The 23,869-nt window shown below is 36.1% G+C and overlaps 5 protein-coding genes and 1 long non-coding RNA gene across 6 annotated transcripts; 1 reads left to right on the top strand and 5 right to left on the bottom strand.

The window, feature by feature from the left end:
• Positions 1 to 45: 45 nt before the first annotated feature.
• LOC130497053 (uncharacterized) lies at positions 46 to 1,399 on the bottom strand. The gene is made up of 2 exons (XR_008936090.1): positions 940 to 1,399; positions 46 to 489 (listed from the first exon to the last, which is right to left on the bottom strand). It is a non-coding gene; the product is annotated as an uncharacterized LOC130497053 (long non-coding RNA).
• Positions 1,400 to 4,984: 3,585 nt separating this feature from the next.
• LOC108838791 (endochitinase CHI) lies at positions 4,985 to 12,149 on the top strand. The gene is made up of 3 exons (XM_056989797.1): positions 4,985 to 5,167; positions 10,849 to 11,008; positions 11,456 to 12,149. Exons 1-3 carry the CDS (start codon positions 5,120 to 5,122, stop codon positions 11,875 to 11,877), a joined length of 630 nt encoding a protein of 209 aa, XP_056845777.1. The 5' UTR covers positions 4,985 to 5,119; the 3' UTR covers positions 11,878 to 12,149.
• Positions 12,150 to 12,309: 160 nt separating this feature from the next.
• Positions 12,310 to 14,069, bottom strand: LOC108838792 (defensin-like protein 2). The gene is made up of 3 exons (XM_056989798.1): positions 14,042 to 14,069; positions 12,958 to 13,129; positions 12,310 to 12,753 (listed from the first exon to the last, which is right to left on the bottom strand). The coding sequence occupies exons 2-3, from the start codon at positions 13,022 to 13,024 to the stop codon at positions 12,515 to 12,517; spliced, it is 306 nt and encodes a 101-aa protein (XP_056845778.1). The 5' UTR covers positions 13,025 to 13,129; positions 14,042 to 14,069; the 3' UTR covers positions 12,310 to 12,514.
• A 1,978-nt stretch (positions 14,070 to 16,047) lies between these two features.
• Positions 16,048 to 16,720, bottom strand: LOC108837139 (defensin-like protein 2). The gene is made up of 2 exons (XM_018610207.2): positions 16,561 to 16,720; positions 16,048 to 16,409 (listed from the first exon to the last, which is right to left on the bottom strand). Exons 1-2 carry the CDS (start codon positions 16,625 to 16,627, stop codon positions 16,171 to 16,173), a joined length of 306 nt encoding a protein of 101 aa, XP_018465709.1. The 5' UTR covers positions 16,628 to 16,720; the 3' UTR covers positions 16,048 to 16,170.
• Positions 16,721 to 18,478: 1,758 nt separating this feature from the next.
• LOC108809670 (defensin-like protein 195) lies at positions 18,479 to 19,152 on the bottom strand. The gene is made up of 2 exons (XM_018581829.2): positions 18,994 to 19,152; positions 18,479 to 18,896 (listed from the first exon to the last, which is right to left on the bottom strand). Exons 1-2 carry the CDS (start codon positions 19,052 to 19,054, stop codon positions 18,691 to 18,693), a joined length of 267 nt encoding a protein of 88 aa, XP_018437331.2. The 5' UTR covers positions 19,055 to 19,152; the 3' UTR covers positions 18,479 to 18,690.
• A 126-nt stretch (positions 19,153 to 19,278) lies between these two features.
• On the bottom strand, positions 19,279 to 22,974 carry LOC108807075 (protein NLP8). Its single transcript, XM_018579315.2, has 6 exons — positions 22,796 to 22,974; positions 21,342 to 22,280; positions 20,614 to 21,276; positions 20,427 to 20,547; positions 20,044 to 20,346; positions 19,279 to 19,969 (listed from the first exon to the last, which is right to left on the bottom strand). Exons 2-6 carry the CDS (start codon positions 22,236 to 22,238, stop codon positions 19,419 to 19,421), a joined length of 2,535 nt encoding a protein of 844 aa, XP_018434817.2. The 5' UTR covers positions 22,239 to 22,280; positions 22,796 to 22,974; the 3' UTR covers positions 19,279 to 19,418.
• Positions 22,975 to 23,869: the final 895 nt, after the last annotated feature.

The following is a 23,869-nucleotide window of genomic DNA, read 5'->3' as shown; positions in this document are numbered from 1 at the left end:
ATTTTTGTCCTCCAATACAGGTATCTTATTTAGAGTTTTTTAAAAAAATATAAACATTGTTTTATTTAAGATAAAATTTATTTATTATATAAAACATATTAAAAGATCAAAAAAAAATTAAGAAACGCTTTGGTTTGTAAATCCTCTTGCGATCATTAGAAAGTAAGACAACATTGTTTGAAACATCCTATAAAAGTAAACCAAGAAGAAGACGTTCTAGAGTAAACCAAGCTACACATACCTTTCATCCACAAATTTGGCATATACATTCTACAGAAAAACTTACAATGTGCTGAAAGGATATGATGTTAACAAACTGACTAACTTCTTTAGCCATTGTAGGTGTCCATCTCCTTCTGATTGCTGCAAGTTCTGTCCTTTCCTTATCACCACCACCATAATAGCATCCTGAGAAGGCAAGCATATCAGACTCAAACCTGCAAACAAAGCCATTATCGCTTTGCCTCAAACAAAGCCATTATCGCAAACCTGCAAACCGAGCAGCACAGTAGATATCAGACCACACTCTTAAGGATGTAGAGCAAATAGAAAGCTATAGAGTTCTACACAAAAGAAGTATTTCTTAAGGCATTCTGTCAAACAGTTTCTATTCACTATTTTCCTCTAAGAAGATCCACAGAAACACACACCAATTGGTCACAGCTTCTATCCAAAATCAAGCTTAAACACAAGAATACACATTAACCAATAAGAAAATCAAGCTTAAACACAACAGTTTCTGAAATTTTCAACAGGCAAAACCTGAAAACAGAACAAATATATCCATGAACCGTTGTCGATCTTCCTCATTAACAATAACAAATAATCATAAGCAAACAAGTACACATCTGATTCAAAGATTAAGCACATAAACGCCATTCATTACGGTGGAGATCTTTCAATCTAAATGATCTTAATTACAGTGAAAACAGAGCTCACATCTAGATATGGAAAATTGAGACGGTGTGAACGGGAAACAACTCAGAACGGAGGAAGACGATGACGATGAACTGGGTGGGGTTAGGCGAAGTTGAAGAAGACGACGTCGACGACCACTTCTTCGAGAGCTCTAACCGCATCTCCACCGTCGTAACCGTAAACCTAGCATCATCCTCCGATCTTCCCTCTCTCGCCCTCCTCCTCCTCCCAAGCCGGAACCGGATCGTAATCCTCCTCTTCCGGTGGTGGTAGATCAACGGCTTGATGAAGAAGAGGTTCGGATCATACTTTGGGGAGAAAAAGAGTGATGAGAGAGAGAAAGACTTTGTCGACGTGTCTCTCATAAGCAACCATTCTTGTAACGCTTAATTAAGCAGCGCCGCTTGCATTAATAGGTAATTTTCATTTTTTTTTAAATCATAATTATCTTAACAACCCTATTAAGCGCCTGCGATATTGATGCTCTAGTCTCTTACTATTTTCTCTGTTTTATTTATACAAGAGTTTGTTTTACCAACTTATTTTTCATTCATTCTTGCATAACATCTTACAGTCGATCACACTTGACCTTTATAGCAGACTCCTTACTGACTGTCTGACTCTAATCGTTCTTCCTTGCTCACTTAAATCTAGTCCATACTTCTAGGCTTTAGACTAATCTTACACTCCAAACTTTACTATTCTAACAACTCTTACCAACTTCATAATACAGCAACTCTTAACTTAGTTAACAACTAAATAGTTAATACCTTAACTTTACTAACGACTTGTTGACTTGAAACTTCTTCTTTCTCTTTCGCTTATCACCTAGCTTCTTCTTGCCTATTTGTTCTTCTTCTTCTCACTGACTTTCATTCTTTCATTTGCAGGTTTTACTCAAGGAATCACTTCTCAACAAACACATTTACACCCTTTTTAATGATTATTGCAAACAAATATTACAGAGGAGTGTTACACGTAAATAACAATGTTTTTTTTTTGTAACAAGGACCGATCGACATATTTACCGTTTGGTGTTACATATTTCAAATTATTGATTGGATTAAAGCCTGACACATAAGACTATAGGACAATATAACCTTCCACAAGGAATTCACGTTTACAAGTAATTCAAAACGATCTTAAGACCTTTCAAATGGTTGGAATACTACACGAGCCTACTTTTAATATTCAAAAGAAGATTAACATCATAAAGCTCATTCATTTATTTCTTAAAAGACCCAGTCAATAAATTTCCCTAAAACCCTATAATACTCATCTCACCAAACCGAAAGTTAATTAACAAAATTAGACAAGACAGACTGTTTATTTTTTTTGTTTACCAACAAATGTGATATTTCTGTTATTTAAAGTTTTTTTCACATGTCATTATGACTGATAACATTTCCTAGAAAAATGTTTATCTAACAGATCTACAATTAAAAACAAATTATTTAACGAATTTATGTAAGATACAACGAAAATTCAAATGTTCCTTTTACGCGGCGTTGAATTATACAACGAACATTTGAATTTTCTCTACGTTACGTGACCACTAGGCTAACTAAATTGTTTACGTGGCCGTTGACGCTTGACTTGGATATTCCGAGATTTCCACAAAAAGTATTCTTCATGGTACCATCATTGTCTTTGCTTCACCTATAAAACGCGAGCCTAATGTACCTCTATCTGCCTCACACACAGAGAAAGAAACAATGATGAACTACGCTAAAACCACATCACGAAATGACCAGTTTGCTATTTTAGTCACAACTCTTTTTTTCCTGATCCTAACCGTGTCCAAACCGGACGCCTCTCAGAACTGCGGCTGCGCCGCGGGCTTATGTTGCAGCAGAGCTGGTTACTGTGGAACAACCGATGATTACTGCGGAGAGGGCTGCAGAGAAGGACCTTGCAAGAACAGCGGTCCCGGAGATCCAACTGTTTCACTTGAAGAGACTGTGACACCTGAGTTCTTTAACTCTATCACTACAAGAAAACACGCTGATACTGAGGGACTTTTTCCTCGGTATTTCGTCGGAATAAGCGTATTCCGACGAAATATCGAGGAAAACGTCCCTCGAAAAAATCTCCTCGAAATTTCATTTTCCCTCGAAATTTCTTCGAAAATTTGTGACGGAATTTCGAGGAAACATAATTCCGAAGATATTTAGAGGACTGCCCTTCGTCGAAGAGGTCCTCGGAATATATTGAGGAACAATTCCCTCGGCATATACCGCGGATTATACCAAGAGAAAACACCTACGAAAGTTTTCGAGGAAATAGTTTCGTCGGAAAATTCCGAGGGACTATTTCCTCGAAAATTTCGAGGACCAGTTTTCCTCGGAATATTTCGAGGGACTGTTTCCTCGAAAATTTTCGAGGAAAGCAGCCCTCGAAAATTTTCGAGGAAACTTTCCCTCGGAATATTCCGAGGAACAAAATCCCTCGGTATATACCGAGGACAGCTGTTCCTCGGAATATTTTGAAAATTATTATTTTTTTTTAAAAATTGTTTTTTAAAAAAAAAATATTTTTAAAATTTAAATTCGAAAATATAAAATTAAAATTTAAATTGAAAACATATTATTTAAAATTCAAAGTCATACAAACGAAAAGAAAACATTTAGAGTTTCTGAAAGAAATTAAACTACGGGGTTTGGAAGTCCGGGTCTGGCATGGTCGGGAAGTCCACGTTGGCGTTCGGGTTCATGCTCCTCATCATCGCCATCATTTGCTCGTTCAGCTTCCTCTGTGCCTCCCAGCCCGCCTCTTGACTCGCCACCATGGACTCCAGCGCAGATATGCGAGCATCCTTGTCCCTCATCTAGCTTAGAAGGACTTCTTGATCAACATAGGACGGTGGTGGTGCAGAAGCAGACGGAACCGAGGGAGACCGACGAGCCAAACCGAACAAACGGCCCTTCTTCTTTGGAACCGACTGAAAAAGAAAGTGTCAAATTTAAATAATATAAAAATGGATTGAACTTTAAAAAATGAACTTACCGCTTCAACGATTTGGTTGATCCGAACCCGAGGCAAGCCGGTCGATTCCGTCGAATCGTCATCCTCGGTTTGAAGCTGAGACACTTCCTGTTCCATCTGACTGTCGATGAGGGTGACCACATCCCTCACAACACCATCATCAATCTCGCCGGTCTTCTTGTTGGTATACGCCGTCTTTATTAGGCGGAGATGATCAACCGGCTCCCCCTCATTTTCTTCCGCCTTGAAAAAAACATAAATTAAACAAACATTAGTAATTAAAAGAAATGCACAAAAAAATATTAGAATCTTAAATAATATAATAAAAACCGACAAGCTTACCAAGCGATCCCCCAGACTGGCTAAAGATTGAGCACCCAAGTTATGGACGTACATGCCCTTCCCCTTACGGTCGCTCTTGCGGTTGGTGGAGTTGGTGGAAGAAGTTGCTCTCACTTCGTTCTTACTCCAATGCACACTCAACTCCTGCCAGACCGTCGGGTCCATCCCCTTTGGAACCTTTAAAAAAAAATTGTTAAATAAATAAAAAAATATTTTAAAAAATTAAAAAATTGTATCATAAATAAAAACGAACCTTGTTTATTTCCCACTTCTTCTTCCACGAGTGCATCTGCTTCCCATAGTTGTCCATAACTTTATGGACGAAGTGGTAATAGATAAACAACGTATCATCGGCATTCCAGTTGAATTGTTGCTGAAAATAAAACACAATTATTAGAAAATTAATATTAAAGATGAAAAAAATAAGTAAAAAATAAGTAAAAAATAGAATATTTACCGCAAACTGTTGAAGCCACATATGCTGCTTCTCAAGAGGGAAGTCGGTGAAAGTCGGATGTCCATTGTCGAGGGACGAGTACATCATACTGTTGATCCATCCGCTGATCCCGTTCCCGGATCGGTCAAACCTAATAAAAAGAATTAATTATTTTAGAATTAATTATTTTAATGAATCAAATTTTAATGAAAAAAAAATAGGTTTAATTACCATGTCTGATCCTGTCCACGTGGATACTGAGTGAGATATGGAAGATGGTCACGACCCGGCTGTCGAACAAACTCCGCAACTCTCAGAAGTGCCGGATGAGCAGGAGCAGGAGCAGGAGTGGGTGCCACACCGGGAGCGGGAGGAGAATGAGAGGGAAATGGAGAAGGAGATGTCTGGTAGGAGCTGTACGGCGATGCGGAACCCGAAATGGAGCCGCTCCCCGAACCACCACGACCACGACGCTGTCGAGAGCGGGTATGTTCCTCTTGAGACCTTTATATAAATAAATTTTATTTAATATATACAATTATTTATTTAATTTGTTAATATATTAAAATTGTTTAATAATAACAAAAAAGTTTAAATATATTAAAAATATTTTTAATATTTAAAATTGTTTAATAATTACTAAAAAAATTTAATATATTAAAAATTGTTTAATAATTACAAAAAAATAGTTTTAATATATTAAAAATAGTTTTAATATTTTAAAAATTGTTTAATAAATAAAAAAATAGTTTTAATATATAAAAATAGTTTTAAAAATCAAAAAACGTTTTAAAAATCAAAAAAACGTTTTAAAAATCAAAAAACGTTTTAAAAATAAAAAAACGTTTTAAAAAATCAAAAACACAAAATCAAAAAAAAATATACCAACAATCCAAACAACAATCCAAACATGCAAATCCTAAACTATCCATTCAATCCTAGAATTTTCTATCTAACAACCTAAATTTCGAGATCTATGAAGAGAAGAATAGAAGAGATATGAACTTACATGGGAAGAGAGGAGAGGAAGAGAGGAGAGGAAGGAGGCCGAGAGGAAGAGAGGAGAGGAGAGGAGAGGAGAGGAGATCCGTCGAGGAAGAGAGGAGAGGAGAGGAGAAGGAGAGGAGCCGCGAGGAAGAGAGAGGAGAGGAGAAGGAGTAGCCGCGCGAGAGGAAGAGAGGAAGATCGAGAGAAGAGAAATGGGGAAGAAAAGAATGAAAACCTAATTTATGAGGGGTCCGACGGACAGGGTCCGTCGAAATTTCCTCGAAATTTTTAATGTGGTCGTCGAAATTTCCTCGAAATTTTCTTGTTGTCGGCTAGGGTTTCCTGGTTAATGAAAAACAGTCAGAGGAAAACCTTCCTCGAAATTTCCTCACAATATTGTGAGGAAATTTCGAGGAAAGAGGGTTTGGGGTTTTGAAAACATCGATTTTTTTCCCCTATGTCATTTCTTATACAAATGTGATTCATAATAATGAGGTTTCTTTGTATAGATGATCATAAATAATGAAATAACACAATTACAAAAATTATTGTAAGTATTTCCTTTAACGTTTATTAAAACGTATAAGTGTTTATCTTATGTTGTGTGGTTTTCGTCTCAATCCGCAAAACATTGTTTTCGGGTTAAAACCCTAAAGTTGGACTTTATAATCTGGCTAAGACACTTAATGAAGGTTATATACGTGTTATTCAATCCGCAAAACGTTGTTTTCGGTTTAAAACCCCCTGTTCCTCGAAATTCCGTGGAAATATTGTGAGGGAATTTCGAGGAACTACCAAAAATTAGCTAGGTCCTCGAAATTTCCTCGAAATATTTCGACGGAATTTCGAGGAAAACCAAAAAATTTGTAATCCCTCGAAATTTCCTCGAAATATTTCGAGGGTATTTAGACGAAACAAGGTGTTTTAAATCAAACCCCTAAAATTATCTTGGTCGTCGAAATTTCCTCGAAATATTTCGAGGAAATTTCGACGATCTAGGTGTTTTTTATCAAACCTCTAAACCGTTAAGGGTTATTCCGAGGAAATTTCGAGGAAACCCTAACTTCCCTCGAAATTTCCTCGAAATTAGTAAAAAAAAAAAAAAAAAAAACTACTCTGATTCCGACTCATCATCAGCAGATGAATCTGAATCTGGATCTTGGTGAAACTCTCCAATAACTGGTTCATCCTGTGCGTGAACGACGGCTTCCTCTGCGAAGTCGGTGAAATCTACTACAAGGCCAACTCCTGCTACATCTTCTTCTGCACTTAAGTTACTGGATGTGATTGGTTGTAGTGGGTCTTCCAGCTCAGAACTCCCCTGAACTCGGCCTCTCGGGTTGAGTCTGGTAACAGTAACCCATGGATCATCTCTGTTCCTTATCCGGGGGTACTTGATATAACAAACCTGTAACATTTTAAAAAAATTTAGTACAAGTTTAAATTATTACACATGATGACCAATAACTTACCTGATCGGCCTGAGAAGCAAGAATGAAAGGATCATAATATTACAGCTTTCGTCTCGAATTAACTGATGTAACACCAAATGCATCTGTTCTCACACCTCGATCTGGAGTGATGTCGTGCCAATCACAATAGAAAACAGTACAGCGCAATCCAAGCAGGCCTAAATACTTGATTTCCAAAATCTCATGTATGTGTCCGTAGTATACATCATCTCCCGATGCAGAACAAACGCCAGCATCATAGGTCGTACGCGAACGTTTCGTCTTTTCAGTTGTGAATGCATATCCTCGAGTACAAAATCTCGGATATGACTTCACAACATAGTTTGGTCCAACCACCATCTCGCGTATCCAATCGTCAAATGTTTCACCTATGGCCAAACCAGCAGACACCTATTAATAGCACATATATATGAGTATAAATATGTGATAAATATTTTTTTAATTTCTATAAATATGTGATAAATGATTTTTTAATTTGTTTAAGGCACTCACATAAGTAAACATCCATCCAGCAAATTCTTTTTGCTTCATTTCTTCTAGTTCTGCCTCTGTAGCGTATCTATATTCGAATCGCTTTTCTGCCATGAAAATCCTGTGAAGACAAAAAATGTAATTAATTAAGATATAAATGTTAATTTGTTAAAATAAAAATTTGTAAGATAATAAACTTACCTCTCATATTGAAGAACATCTTCGCAGTTGGTGAGCAAATATGTTTGCAAATGACTGCGCTCCTGCTCAGTAAGTCGACGGTCCTTTGATTTTCCGCTAAGTCGTCCAACATCTGTGAAAATGTCAGGAACCGTAACATGGTATGTTGCCCGTTCGCCTCTATCATCATGCCGTGCAGGTCTTCTGTTTTTGGTCTGAACTTCTGCTGGAAAGTAGTACTCAGTAAAGTTTGAAATTTCTTCATTGATCATCTGTGCGACTATAGAACCTTCCACCCTACTTAGATTTTTCACCATCTTCTTCAAATGAAACATATACCGCTCATACAGATACATCCATCTATACTGCACAGGACCACCAAGTTCCAATTCTCTTGCCAGGTGAATAACAAGATGCTCCATAATATCAAAAAATGAGGGAGGAAATATCTTCTCAAGGTTGCACTGAATCACGGCTATGTTAGTCTTCAGATTTTCAATACCTTCAGGAGTCACTGATCTGGCGCATAAATCGCGGAAGAAAGCACTTATACTTGCTATTGCTTCATGAACATTTCGTGGTAATAGTTCCTTGAAAGCAAACGGAAGTAAGCGTTGCATCAACACATGACAATCGTGACTTTTTAAACCAATAAACTTTCCTTCCTTTCTGTCGATACAGTTACGCAAATTAGATGCATAACCGTCTGGAAACTCCACATCGTTTGAAATCCAATCGAAGAACGCATTTTTTCCCTCTGCATCAAGTCGGTATATGGGAAAAGGAGCCCTACCATTCCCATCAATATGAAGTTCTGAACGATCACATATATCAACTAAATCCAGTCTTGACTTCAAATTATCCTTTGTTTTACCTTGAACGTTAAGGATCGTGTTCATGAGGTTGTCAAAAAAGTTCTTCTCAATATGCATGACATCTAAATTATGCCTTAGCAAATGATCCTCCCAGTATGGCAGATCCCAGAATATACTTTTTTTGTGCCAGTTATATAGGTTTCCAACAGCATCTACCGGAAAACGCGCATGTCCACCGATGTCTGGCGTCCTTTCTGCACCAAAATCTCTTAGTTGTGTCTTCAAACTTTTCCCACTAATTTCCGCAGGTGGACTGTCAAACACCTTCTTGTTCTTAGTAAACAAATTCCTACTCCTACGATATGGATGATCAGGTGGTAGGAATCTCCTGTGACAGTCAAACCAACACGTTTTCCTTCCGTGTTTTAGTTGGAAAGCATCAGTGTTATCTTGACAATATGGACATGATAGCCTTCCATGCGTTGTCCATCCAGATAACATACCATATGCTGGAAAATCACTTATTGTCCACATTAGTACTGCCCGCATTTGAAAGTTTTCTTTACACGAAATATCGTATGTTTCAGCACCTTGAGCCCATAGTTGTTGCAACTCATATATTAGTGGCTGAAGAAACACATCAAGTGATCTCTTAGGATGCTCTGGTCCGGGAACGAGAATGGAGAGAAACAAAAACTCTCGTCGCAAGCACAAGTTTGGGGGTAAGTTGTATGGTGTAACAATGACTGGCCGTAGAGAATATTGTCTTCCACTCTTCCCATACGGGCTGAAACCATCAGTACATAATCCAAGGTAGACATTTCTTCTCTCATACGCAAAGTCGGGATACTTTGATTGGAAATGTTTCCACGCTTTTGCATCTGAAGGATGTCTAATCTCACCATCTGTTGAGTGCTCCGCATGCCATCTCATTCGTTGCGCTGTGCGTTCTGAAAGATACAACCTCTGCAACCTTTCCGTCAAAGGCAAATACCACATCCTTTTATATGGCACTGGAACTCTTCCACTAGTATCTTTATAACGAGGCTTCCCACAAAATTTGCATGTAGTCCGCTGATCATCCACCCTCTAATAAATCATGCAGTTATCGCTGCATACATCTATTACCTGATAAGATAAACCAACCCCAGCTACGAGTTTTTGAACCTCGTAGTATGAGCCTGGAGCTACATTATCCTCAGGTAGAATACCTTTAACAAAATTAGCTATCGCATCCACACAGTCTTCAGCCAAGTTATAATCTGTTTTAATGCCCATCAGTCTCATAGCAGATGATAAAGCTGAATGACCATCTCTGCAACCTTCGTACAATGGTTGCTTTCCAGCATCCAACATTTCATAAAATCTCCTAGCTTCTGCATTGGGTAAATCTTCCCTTCTAAAATGATCATTTATCATCTGCTCAGTACCTACACCATAATCTACATCCGCCCTAATTGGTTCTTCTAATCTAACCGCCGGCTGAGGTTCGCTAGTACTACCAAGTTCATAATCAGTTTCCCCATGATGATACCAAATTTTGTAACTTCGTGTAAACCCACTCAATAATAGATGAGTCCAAACATCCCACTCTTTAATAACTTTTCTATTTTTACAATTAGAGCAAGGACATCTTAACTTACCTGTTTCTGCTTCCGGTTGTTTGCGAGCTACCCTCATGAACTCGATTATACCTTGATTGTATTCTTCCGTAAGCAATCTCGTGTCCGGATCCAAATGAGGTCGATCCATCCAAGAACGAAAATAATTTGAAGAAGACATATTTTTTTGGAATCAAATTCGTGAGACTAGGAGAGAAGAAGAAAAGAAATGGAGTGAATGAAGAGGAAGAGGGGTGGCTGTATTTATAGATGAAATCCTCCCGGCATACTGAGGAAATATCGAGGAAATTTCGAGGGAAACAGACATTTCCTCGAAATTTCCTCGAAATTGTTTAAATCCCCCAATGGCTCTCCCAACGGCTCTCTAACGGCTACAAGATGTCGTCGAAATATTAGAAATATCCGTCGATTTTTTCCGACGACCCTGGTTTCCTCGGTATCCCCTCGAAAATTACAGAGGAAGTTGGTATTCCTCGAAATTTCTTCAAAAAATAGTGAGGAAATTTCGAGGAAACCCCATTTCTTGGTTTCCTCGGTATTTCCTCGATATTTTGTCCGAAATTTCCGAGGAACTCATTTTCCCTCGGTATTTCCCTCAGAATCTACGTGTTTTCTTGTAGTGTATACTAAGCCAAGCAACAGAGAGTAACTGCCAAGGTAGAGGATTCTACACCCACGAAACCTTTATGGCTGCAGCTTATGCCTATCCAAGCTTCGGTGCTTCCATCTCCAAACGTGAAATCGCTGCCTTCTTTGCTCACGTCGCTCAGGAAACGGGGTGTAAGTAATTCTTTCCAGTAATTAAATTCATAATCTTTAGTAAAAGTTAAATTCATAATTGAATAATCACAATATTTTGATAATTCTCTCGAGTTTTTATCATTTTGAAAATCTTTAAGATCTACCAATATTAGTAATTGTTCCAAAAAAAGATCATATATATATATATATATATATATATATATATATATTCAGTAGATCTTCCAATAGATATTCAGTTATTTTTATATATTTTTGTCTATTCAATTTTGAGAGTCTATGTTATAAATATAATTTACCTCTAGTCTTGTTTTTAAAATAAAAAATAATTATATTATCCATTGATTTTAGTTTGATTTTTATATAAAAATATATTGACTAAATTTGATTTCAGTATTAACAAAATACAATCAATTAGATTAGATACAGATTTTGGTTAGAGTTTTGATGATATACTCCTTGTTGCAGTCCTGTGCCACATTGAGGAAGTTGATGGACCAGCGAAAGCCGCACGTGGAGAGTACTGTGACGCATCAAAGACAGAGTTCCCATGTGCACAAGGAAAGGGTTACTATGGTCGTGGTGCGATCCAGCTCTCTTGGAACTACAACTATGGTCCCTGTGGCAGAGACCTGAACGAGGGAGACTTATTGGCTACACCTGAGAAAGTGGCTCAAGACCAGGTTCTTGCCTTCAAGGCCTCTTTCTGGTACTGGACTACTAATGTCCGCTCGAGTTTTAAATCGGGCTTTGGCGCGACCATCAAGGCTGTGAATAGTAGGGAGTGTAGCGGAGGAGATTCTACAGAGAAAGCTGTCAACAGGGTTAGGTACTTCCAAGACTATTGTCGCAAGCTTGGAGTTGAACCTGGAGAAAACCTTTCTTGTTAAGGTTTCTCTCTATCCATCTGGAACAGCCAAGGTTGGCAATATAAGAATAAGAGACCACAGAGGATAAAAGTACCATACTAGTATATATAGTAATGTGTTTTTTGGTAAAACAGTATATATAGTAATGTTGTTGTAATAATGTGACAAAAAGATTTCCATTTATGCATAGGCACATGGGATGTGAGAACAGAGGTTCCATATTGTGAACTTATCACCAACACACATTGGATGGATCTCTTTGTTTACATTTAAATGCATGAAAGTTCCTAAGATGTCACTCCTATCTTGAATTCGAGTTACTTTTAACATAGAAGATTTTTAAAACAACTGCAGATATTTTGGCTCCGCCGAGTCTTTTGGCTTATAGCAAGTTGCGTAGTATGAAAGTTAATAATTACTCTCTTTTTCTCTCGACCACAATAACCACATCTATAATCAAACCATGTGAGCCTCAGATACTTCCGGCATTTTATTTCACATACTTGTTATTACATTATTACTTGTGCCACTTTCACATTTATTATTACACCAACCATGACACACTTGGCCCCTTTCACATTTATTATTACACAAACCATGACACACTTGGCCCCTTTCACATTTATTATTACACAAACCATGACACGTACCGCATGACTCAAATCCCACCTCTTAGAATCTGATCAAAAGGGCTGTCGTTGCAGTAGTCGCATAAGCATTTAACACCACCAGCACCGGCAGCTCCCCAAATGCATCTTCCACCTTTAGCCCCCTTGTTCTCACGGCATCTTGTATAACAAATCGTCGGAAAAATCCGAGGCGCACAGAAGCCAAAACCCACATCACCACCGTATTCTTTCAGGCACTCGCTATCCTGGGCTATTATCTCCGGCACTTCTGCTCAGTATACATACATAGATAGTATTAGAGAAAACAGATTTCATATAGTAATATGTACATAGATAGTATTAGAGAAAACAGATTTCATATAGTAATATGACCAAACGTGCTACAATGCAGACATGCAGTCACTGAGACATACTCTCCAGATCCTATGAACCACACAAATATGTGAAATAAATACGGAGTTAGTTACTTTACCAAAAATAACCAAAACGAGGATGAAAATGAGGGTGAAAGAAGAAACTGATTTTGTTGCCATGGCCATCTTATCTCTATGTCTGCTCTTTACTCTCTCTCTGTTGAGTTTGGAGTGATGTCTGTAAAGTGAACCGGAGTGTACTATTTATCTTTGTAGTTGGAGCAAAAAGTATAGGACAAGAATTGGATTCACCCCCTATGGTGAATCTTCAAATTTACCATCTCTCTAATAACCAATTAAAGTGCCAACTAGATTAATGATTAAAAATATTAAATAAATTTTTCAAAAATCAAAATAATTAAAAAAAACAAATAGTGTCAATTTTAATAATGCTAATATCACTATCTAATCCATAAACTCAAATTCTATACCCTAAATCCAAAATTTAAACCCTAAATTATAAATTATAAACCCAAACTCTATACCCTAAACCCAAATTCTATACCCTAAACCCAAACTATAAATCATAAACCTAAAAACCTGAACTCTAAACTCAAACCTATACCCTAAACCCAAATTCTAGACTCTAAACCCAAAACGTAAATACAAAATCCAAACACTATACCCTAAATATTTGGATTAATATTGATGTTGTTCTTTTGAAATTTAAGGTTAAGAATTAAATTTTGGATTTAGAGTTCATGGTTTGGGTTACGGTCTAGGGTTTGGGTTTAGGGTCTACGGTTTGGGTTTAGGGTTTATGGTTTGGTTTTAGAGTATAGGATTTGGGTTTAGGGTCTATGGTTTGAGTTTAGGGTATAATTTTGGATTTAAAGTTTAGATTTCTTGGTTTATGATTTATGGTTTGGGTTTAGGGTTTAAGATTTTGGTTTACAGTATAGAGTTTGAGTTTAAGGTATAGAGTTTGGGTTTATAATTTAAAATTTAGGGTTTAGAATTTGGATTTAGGGTATATAGTTTGAGTTTAGAGATTAAATAGTGACATTAACATTATTAAATGTGATATTATTTATTTTTTTAATTATTTTATTATTAATCTAGTTGGCACTTTGATTGGTTACTAGAGAAGTGGTGAATTTGAAGGTTCACCATAGGGGTGAACCCAAGTCTTGTCCAAAAGTAAATCATTAAAGTCATTTTAGCTGCCATCACTCAGTATTTTAAAAAGATATGTATATGCATGACTACATGTATATATATGAGTTTTAACTACTTTTTGAGTTTTTCTATGCCTGAAAAACGTGACAAAATAGATTTGTTATTACTCTAGGCCAGCCCAGTATTTTATTTTAAAAGCCCAATACATGCTAAAGATGGAAACCGAATTGAACCAGAAAATTGAACAAACCCGAGTTAAATTAAGGAACCGAACCAGGAACTACTCCACCAGGTGCAAACTTTATTTTCAACCCCTAACCAAGAGCCGAGCCAGCTTGTCTTTACTTATACGAAGCTCTGATGCAGAAAAGTAACTGTATGATCAATATTCATCTTATTTGATGACCACTTCTTTGACTTAATACGATGACTCTTTTGCTTATATATGCGATTTGAAGTTTGTTATTTTCTTCTCCTCACCGACTATGATGCATCTCTATGTTAGTAATTCTGAGTTGCATATACTTATTATGATCATTTGTCTACTCCTATCCACCAACTTGGACCGCCGCTCTCAAGGTAAGAATGGCATCGACCACATTGTCACACATTTAGTCTATAAATAAAAGTATACTACCATTTAATACATTTCTCTTTATTATCATTGTTAATAATTATATAATGTAGAAACAGTTTTTTTAAAAATCAAGTAGAAACCGTTTAAAATATAGTAATATACTAATAAGAACAATAATATGATAACCTTATGCTGTCAAATACATAAACTTATTGTTATCAACCATGTCAGTCTTAAATTATATAATTCATCTTGACCATAAATTATTTCTCAGCACATGTGACACTCACAAATTCATCTTTGACCGCTATATGAGCTGCAGAAGAATTGGACGGCTATTCCGTATATTTTTCCATATACTGTTAAATAGTATTTTGATTTAATACATTTGATTAAGATGTAGCTGTATAAATTGTATTGTAAAATTGTATAAATTTTATTGTAAAATTTAGTCTATAAATTTTCTTGATGTATATGTATCTAATGTATCTTTAGAAACTAAACGAAAAGATAAATAATTTTTACAGCTATAATTTCTTGTTTTAGAAAACAAAGTTCTTATAATTTTTTTTTTATTTTAACTTTCAAAACTAGTTAAAACATAAAATATACTACCTCCGTTCCCGAAAGTAGGATTTTTTAGAGTTTTAACGTTTATTAAGAATATAATAAATATTTACTTTTTAATTTACTATTTATTTTTTATACACTTTCCAATAACTATTCACCAATGAAATTTAATCAATTCAAATATTCACAATTAATGTTTTTAAAAATATACAAAAGTACCTTAAAAATATATAACATCTATCTTTGTGAAACAAAAATTAAATCTAGAAAATCTTACTTTCGGGAACGGAGGTAGTAATTGGTAAGTTGTTTGGTTGTAGGTACAAATCTAAGTTAAATCCATTTAATAGTGTCCAACCAATCATCGCATAATAAATTTAAATTTCTGATATATTATTAGCGAATATAATACCACAAATAATAACAAATCATGTTTGTAGGTTAACGAAGATATTAAATAGAACACTGATTGCCCGACAGCCAATTACTTCGCCGCCGATTCAGTAAATGTAATTCAAAAGAGTTTGGCTAAAAGTTTTAAAATATTATTGGAGAGTAGTAAACGTAAATATGAACATGTATTTGTGACGAACCAGATATCTTTATAGATATCAGTAACAAAAAAACATTTTTGTAAATTACGTTTAGTTTACGAGATGCTCGGAACCAAGATTTAGATAATTATAAACATTTTAAGTTAATCTTAATAAAAATCGATATTTTTTTTTCTAAAAACCGACAATTTTAAAGCTATACTATTTATGTGATTGCTCTTTAGAATTTAGGAATCAAGGATGGTCTGGGTGTTTTTTAAACTGCCCTGATTTCCGATCATTGAATTAACCGTAAATTAATCGAACGGCAGGCAGATACAATCACATACCTTCAAACCATGGGAGCCTCATTACTTCGGGCTTTTTTATTTCATATATTCGTCATTTACATTGGTACTTAGATCTTTTCCACATATATTATTACACCAAACCAATGATGACACATGCAGGATTCAAATACCACCACTTAGAATCTTGTCATTAGGTATGTCGCTGCAGTAGTCGCATAAGCATTTAACCTCAACGGTACCGTAATCTCCCCAAATGCATGTTCCACCTTGTGCGCCCTTGTCCTTACGGCAATTTGTATAACAAAACGACGGAAATATCTCAGGCGCACAGAAGCTGAAACCCACATCGCCGCCGTATTCTACCAGGCACTCGTTATCATGCGCTTCTATCTCCGGCACTTCTGCTCATTATATATAGTAAGAGCATTTAAGGAAACAGAACTTGTTGAAAAAAAAAATCAAATAGTATACAATAAAACGTGCTCTCTGGATCATATGAATCACATAAAGTTTAACAAATATGTGAAATTTATACGGAGTTAGTTAGTTTACCAAAGATAACCAAAACGAGAATGAAAATGATGGCGAAAGAAGAAACTGATTTCGTTGCGAATGCCATCTTCTCTGCTCTATATTTCTCTTCACCGTATGTGTAAAATGAACTCGGGTTACGTTATTTATTTATCTTTATCGTTGGGGAAAATAAATTATCATTAAAGTCGTTTAAATGTCATCGATCTTATCTAATTTTCATTTTTTATTATTTACACTTAAAATGACAATAATTGGTGGCAGCTGATCGTAATATCGTATAATCAAGTTAGGTGAAGAGAAACTCTAGCCATCAAGAAAGAAAAAAGAAGAAATTGTTTATTGTTTCAAGCTAATGGTCTTGAAAGTTTTTATAGCTCCAACATTAGTTTGTTTGATTCATTTTATTTCTGTTTTTTTGGTTTGCTTTATTTTTGATTATTTAATTTGTTTGATTGTCAAATTATTTTAAATCTGACAAAAAAATATTGTTCTTTTTGTATGTTTTTCAATAGATTTATAAAAAAAAATCGGTTCAATTGAACCACTTAGATTAATAACTATGCTGCTGAAGATGGCGACTGATTTTACTGATTTCAATCGTTGATGATTTTTTATATAATAATGATGAAGTTCTTGCCGCAAACTATATGGTTATTTGCATAATGAAATTCTATAGAACAATAATCTTTTTGAATTTATTATTATCAATAGAGTAATATAAAAGGTTGTTTTTGTCCCGGTAGATCCAATTGGAGTATTAAAAGAGAGTGAAAATCGTCATCGGTTGAGCATGAAACGTGGTGTTTTGAGATTAATACGAAGATTATTTTTTTAAGATAAATTATTCCAGAAGAAAATATAGAGCATTTTTATGAAAATCTCTAGTCATCAATACACAAAAATAGATGTGTATTAATTTACTTTGGATCCATAGTGATGTATTTCTTCTCTATATTTGTTTTGATAATTTTTATTGTTTAGAAATATTTGTCTAAAAAGCTTAATAAGACAATACATCACTAAAAATGACAATAATTGGTCTGCTTTTAATTTCAACTTTTGTATTTTCAACTCAATTTATTTTATTATTTTATTTTTATCGTATTGAGATATATCATACATACTTTAATTTGAATATTTCATTAAAATAATATCCTAAGAGAAAATAGAAACTACATATTTCATAAAATGTGTTTGCAATTACCGTCTGTTTCATTTTAATTGACATTTTAGGTTTGTGTATATATATTACAAAAATATTTAAATTTGTATATTTTCTATATAAAAAGAATAATTATCTATACACCTAAACACAGTTCAATCAATGAAAATAGCATAACATAAAAATTAATAAATTTTGCATTGACATTATAAAACGATACTTAGGAGTATGAAACACACAAAGGTTAACAAATATCTGAAATAAATTGAAAGTTAGTTAACTTACCAAAGATAACAAAAAAGAGGATGAACGAAATAGCGATGGAAAAAAACGTCGTCGTCGGGGTTGGCCCTTGGCTATATAGTTGAAAAAGCGCAAACTTTAAGTACTAAAATATATCTATATTATTAAAATTAAAGTATAAAATGAGAACTGTTTGGAAACATACAATTTAATATAATAACAAAAAGAGTAGTAAATACACATAATGAGAGTATCCTAAATTTTTATCCAATATAACAAAGTTGAAAATAAAAGAAAGGAAGTGTAGAAATGTGAAAAAAGTTTCTCAAATTTTCTTAAAACTCATCTACACTGGTCCTACTATAATTGATTTAAATTTCTATTTTCTTATAAATTTAGTTACATAATTAAATTTTATTAATGAAAATATTATTATTGTATTTGGTTAGATACTCATAAAAAAACTTCACCATTGATTGAGAATGCTTTAGACACTAATGTGAACATGTGGGAACAGTGGATGGCAAAGTTTTACCAGAGTAGTCAAAGTATTACCAAACTTATTTTATTGCATATAGAAAGTCGTACTTTTTCATTATTTTTTCTTTCACATTACATCATCATACAATTTATTTGGGACCAGTCGCATTCTTATTATATTTACTACACAAACCAAAATATTCAAACATAGCATTTGCGTTTTGCAGCCACATAGTGTATTAACGATTGCTTAGACGTTATGACTAGGGTTGATCGTTGCAGTAGTCGCATAAGCACGTAACTTTGCGTCCTTCTCCCCAACGGCATCTTCCACCTTTAGCCCCCTTGTTCTCACGGCATCTTGTGTAACAAAACGTCGGAAATATCCGAGGCGCACAAAATTGGAAGCCAACATCGCCACCGTATTCTCTCAAACACTTGCTATCTTGCGCTTCTGTCTCTGGCACGTCTGTTATAACAAAAGAAAATAGAACCATACATCATAATTAAACTTGCTATAGGAAACTAGCGTAATATGAAAGTTACTAACAAAATAAGAAACATACCAGAGATAACCAAGAAGAAGATGAAGAAGACAACAAAGATGGAAAGTGGTTTTATCGCCATTGCTACTTTTGCTATGTGTCTCTCACTTTGGGTCTGTTTTGATGTGGTTGAGCACTTTGGGGGTGTTGGTGCTATTTATATTCGATCTTTAGGACCAAACCGTTTTGCCTAGTGATATAAAACCAAACCATACCAAAACTAAACCAGCAAGATAACGACCAAAAAGTTTTAATAAATCAAATAATTCTAGTTTGAATTGTTGACAAATTTGGCCACCACCGACATGACTAGACTTTCCAGCTTTTATTATAAGACTATAAACATGTACAAGTACCAAAATTGTCTATCTCCATCATACCTTTCTTTACAAACAAACTATAATATATGGAGAGTATGAACAACATGCTTTCACATAGGGAAGATATTATAAACATGTTCCTAAGTAACCATTGCTGCCACCAGAACTACCTATAGGCGCAGGCAAATCACGAACAAGAAACTTCAATGTGCGTTTCCCCATACCATATGATATCTCCAAACATTCTTGGAGATCAGAATCTGTGACCATCAACACCCATTCTTCTTCATCGTCCAAGTACTTGAGCTGAAACCACCCTTCTTCCAGTTTAAACCGTTTACCAACTTCTTTGTAGAGCTGAGAACACCCAACCGATGGCTCCAACTTGAAACGTATCGTGTCTTCTCTATAAGTGGCCTTCACAGTGAGCGTTTCACCGCTGTTTCTTTTATGGCTTCTCATTTGGTTCCCATTGTCCATGGAAGTAGATGAGCTTCCCATCATAACTGCAACTGAGCCATTTGATGAATCTGACAAGCTGCATGACATGGACCGGTTAGGCTCGGTGGTATTGTCACTGCATTGGATTGTTGAATCCATTCCGTCTGCAATTGCCGGAGAGCTCAAGTTGTTAATGTTCTTTATTCCTTCACTACCATTAACCTCTATGAATGTGCCTGCTTAAACAGAAAACTAGCTTAAGATATCACAATCTCTATCTAAGGATTCATGGCATAGAGATGTTCAATACCGTTCTTGATGATATCATCCTCTAACTTAATTGCTTTGTCGACTGATTTAGCTTCAGGCGCCATATCCTCCTGACCTCTTACATGTGCATTGTTACCATTAGAAGATGGAGGACTGATAAAAGGACCAACTGCAACGAATCCGCCAGTTGTTGAGTCAAACTTGAGCCCTCCTTCTACACCCTGGACCGAGTCAAGCACTGTCTGTATTTTCCTTAATGACCTGTTCACTTTGTTAATCTTACGAGACGGCCACCTCATGATCCCATGTTGTCTGCATATCCTTTTTAGTGTAGTGGGACAAACTGCATGATCCAGGTCAAGGCATTACTGGTAAACAGAAAAATGCATCCATGCTTGAGAAAAAATGTGTAGAAATACTCACCACCAAGGCTCTTTGCAGCATCCTTTAGACTCCCGGAAAAATGTTGTTGGAGAAGGCTTAAGCTCACACTTTTCTCTGTGCTGTTTCTCTTCTTCTCAGGTGTTCTAGCTTTGCTCATATCCTATTAAATAAAAAAAGTCAAAATCACAATGTCTACATGATAACTAAACTCCATACATCAACATACCTGCTCAAAAGTGGCTTGAGATCCTGTACTACTGTTATCTTTATCAGAGGAGTTGGAGTTAAGTTCAGAATCTAATACTATTGTCTGAAAGTTTCTTGCACATGAGGTCTGCGGGAAGTTACATATCTCTCTACTAACTTCTTTATTAGTTTCCCCCACGTCTGAAACAGTTCTCAGAGTTCGACAAATTCTCTGCATAGTACCCGAAAGACTGTCCAATAGAAGCTGCTGTTCCAAGCTTCCTTTCATACTCATCGGCAAGAAGAGTTCAAGTATGTAATCATCTTCACCGGTGTAAGTGCTCCTCAGTTTAATAGCAACAGCAGCATTGAGACCGTACTTTCGAGCATGATGAACAAGAGGGTAGTCACTGATGTCATACGCCTTCACATCAGAGGAAAAGAACGGTTGGCTAGATAATACGAAAGCTTTGCCGACTATTCCTTCGTTTTGTCTTAGACAATGCTCCGAACATGCTTGCACAAAACCTTCCATCTCCATATCGTTCACATAACAAGCCGTCTCCTCTACGCAAAGAACACGGTTTTCACCATAACTACAAGGAATCCAGGCTAGAGCTAAAGGCAACTTGTGTGCATGACATACAGCTCGCAGGACATCTTTTATCTCAGCTAAAGCCTCTCTTTGATTACTCGAAAGGTACTGAAAAAGCAGAAACGCCATTAGACTGAGAGATAAAGTAACTAGAATGAGGCATCTATGTTTACCTGAGGTCTAGGGACCGCTGATGTCCTTAAGTTGACAGCCTGAAGAGCACGGCAAACAGAGTCCATCTCCAAATCAAAATTGTGTTTTTCCTTGGATGTGACTAGCTCCATGACAGCGCAACAAGACGTCCCAGATGGTTCAAGGATAGGTATGGCAATGGAACCACGGACTTCATTATCTATCGCATGCTTCATACGCAGATACTCATCCCTCTTGTAATACCTCACGTTCGATGTCCATTCGCGTACTCCAGAGATGAACACTCGGCCAGGAAGACCAGGGGAAGAGCACTGATTAGCTTCTGATGCAAAAATGAATTTCCTCGACGCTTCACGGTACTGAGATAGCCTGGGGTCGAGCAAATAGGCCTGATCACAGGTGCTGAGCATGTACTGGTCTCCTACCTTGATAGGAGTCCAAACTTGAGCTAAAATGCCTTCTCCTGAGCCTGATGAGGACTCTATGAATAAGCTTAGCGCCTTGAGCATCTTCTCGTCTAATGAGTGGCTCAAAGACCTGGGAACGGTAGCAAACCCGCCACCAACCCTGCGTCGTTTACCACTTAGATCATCCCTATCTAGAGAGCTCGTTTCATGTACTAGCGGTCTTTCTTCTTCGCCAAGGTAAGAGCTATCCAGATCATGGAATGAACGAGTGAGAGCAACCCTCGGCTCAGCAGCTCCAAAGGTGGTCATCATAGGTTGAGAAGGAGAGAGACCATACTGAGAGAACAAGACATCAGACGCGGAAGGGCTATTATTAAACCATGGTGAGAAAGAGTCGAAGTTCATAAGCTCCGATGAGGTGAGCATGTCAGCAGAACCAAAGCTTAAACCATCCGTTTGCTCTGTTGGAAAACCAAACCCTTTCTCTCTGGAAGCGAAAGGGTGTTCCATGTCCTCAAACAACAACAATCAAGTACTGATTTCGATTCAAAACTGCTAGAGATTCAAAGAGAAAGATCACTCATTTGAGTCAAAGAGATTCAAAAGACAAGATCTTTCGATCGAATCTTTATATACATAAAGAGATGACTGACCAACCAGCACGTAGCAAAGTTAAAAGAATCAAACCTACACAAGTACCCTAACGAACAGAGAGAAGACGTCACAAAATTAAATTCACGAACTATTATCTCTCCAATAAGACAAAAATCACCGCAAAGAGAAGACAAAAAAAGGCCCAAAATTCCACACAAAAAAAAAGAATGCGAGATCAGCAGCACATGTCACAGCAAACAAGAAGCCCTTTCTCACAGAACAGTACAAGAGTGTGTAGTAAATAGAGCAAAGTTCAGAGTTTCAGACAGACCTAGTCAGTTCAAAAAACAGAGACCGACAAAAACAGAGCAAAGCAAAAAGCAAAAAGTAAACAAAAAAAGAAAAAAAACAGAGCTTTAAGCTAAAAGTAGAAAGTTAGGTTTGTTTCCATTATTTTGGGGGAAAAGTCTTACACTTGAGCTCTCGTCTACATCAGCCAGACTGAAACAATTGTCTCTTCTCTTTAAGCTTTGCTACGAAGGAAAGAGAGAGAGGGAGAGAGGTTTACTCAGAGAAGACGGAATCGAATCGGCGGTCTCTGTCTCTCTCTGAGCTTTTGTGTTTGCGCAAGCAATAGAACAATGCGTTTTGATTAAGAGTCATCCACGTGTGACGATACCAAAGGAACAGGGACTGATGATATTTTTTTCATATTTGTTGTTTAGTAGAATCTTATATGCAATTACGTAAATATTTTAATTATGGAATCCTTGGACACGGTATCAACGTATGTCAGCGTATCTTTTACAGCGAGCTTCATGCATCTTGATATGGTATTAGTTAACAAAAACAAAAAATCTTATTGTGTATTTCTTGATATTTAGTTCACATATATGGAACATGTAAATTAACAAGCTTACTGTATTAGTTAACAAAAACAATAAATCTTATTGTGTATTGCTTCCTTTTTGTTCTTGCAATGATTGGTTTCAGACCTTAAAATTATGGTAAGAAGGCAATAATACAATCATCAAATGGTACTCACATCGATGAAAATCAATAAACTGACTTGCAAACTCTCACTGCTTCGCTGATGATAATAAATTATTAATTTTGTTTTAGAGAGATCAACAGGAGTTGCATGTGACCCACTTTTATACAATTTGCTTATGCCTTAAAACCACTATGGCACGTTAGTATCCGTGATTGAGACTACTTTATTGTTCTGCTGATGACACGAATGAACCCCACTTCCTCTCCTCTTAACATATTCTCCATATACAAAGTAATAACAGCTTGATATGGTGAATATTGACCGTCTGATAAGATTCGGATTCTCCTTCAAGATTCTTCAAGCGTGGAATCTTCAAACGATGTACAGCTTAGGCTATAATATCTTGCATGACTTTGCTTGTCTCCCTATTTTGCTGTAATTAATCATTTTTAAGTTCTTTGTCGTCGTGTATTGTGACGTATGATTATAGATACAATAATGTAAGATACTTACATTACAAAAAGAAAATTAATAAAAAAAGAATTCAAATGTT

This window comes from Raphanus sativus, chromosome 6 (assembly GCF_000801105.2).
Source record: "Raphanus sativus cultivar WK10039 chromosome 6, ASM80110v3, whole genome shotgun sequence".
In the NCBI taxonomy this organism is placed as follows: domain Eukaryota; kingdom Viridiplantae; phylum Streptophyta; class Magnoliopsida; order Brassicales; family Brassicaceae; genus Raphanus; species Raphanus sativus.
This window is presented reverse-complemented; position numbering and strand designations above follow the sequence as displayed.

Coding starts and splice junctions, on each gene's coding strand:
- LOC108838791 (XM_056989797.1), top strand. CDS start 5,120: ATGGAGCCGCTCCCCGAACCACCACGACCACGACGCTGTCGAGAGCGG. Junction 5,168..10,848: donor CACGACGCTGTCGAGAGCGG/GTATGTTCCTCT, acceptor GTTTTCTTGTAG/TGTATACTAAGCCAAGCAAC. Junction 11,009..11,455: donor CGTCGCTCAGGAAACGGGGT/GTAAGTAATTCT, acceptor TCCTTGTTGCAG/TCCTGTGCCACATTGAGGAA.
- LOC108838792 (XM_056989798.1), bottom strand. CDS start 13,024: ATGGCCATGGCAACAAAATCAGTTTCTTCTTTCACCCTCATTTTCATC. Junction 12,754..12,957: donor CCTCGTTTTGGTTATTTTTG/GTAAAGTAACTA, acceptor TATACTGAGCAG/AAGTGCCGGAGATAATAGCC.
- LOC108837139 (XM_018610207.2), bottom strand. CDS start 16,627: ATGGCATTCGCAACGAAATCAGTTTCTTCTTTCGCCATCATTTTCATT. Junction 16,410..16,560: donor TCTCGTTTTGGTTATCTTTG/GTAAACTAACTA, acceptor TATAATGAGCAG/AAGTGCCGGAGATAGAAGCG.
- LOC108809670 (XM_018581829.2), bottom strand. CDS start 19,054: ATGGCGATAAAACCACTTTCCATCTTTGTTGTCTTCTTCATCTTCTTC. Junction 18,897..18,993: donor CTTCTTCTTGGTTATCTCTG/GTATGTTTCTTA, acceptor TTGTTATAACAG/ACGTGCCAGAGACAGAAGCG.
- LOC108807075 (XM_018579315.2), bottom strand. CDS start 22,238: ATGGAACACCCTTTCGCTTCCAGAGAGAAAGGGTTTGGTTTTCCAACA. Junction 21,277..21,341: donor CAGCGGTCCCTAGACCTCAG/GTAAACATAGAT, acceptor CTGCTTTTTCAG/TACCTTTCGAGTAATCAAAG. Junction 20,347..20,426: donor TGCTGCAAAGAGCCTTGGTG/GTGAGTATTTCT, acceptor TGGATCATGCAG/TTTGTCCCACTACACTAAAA.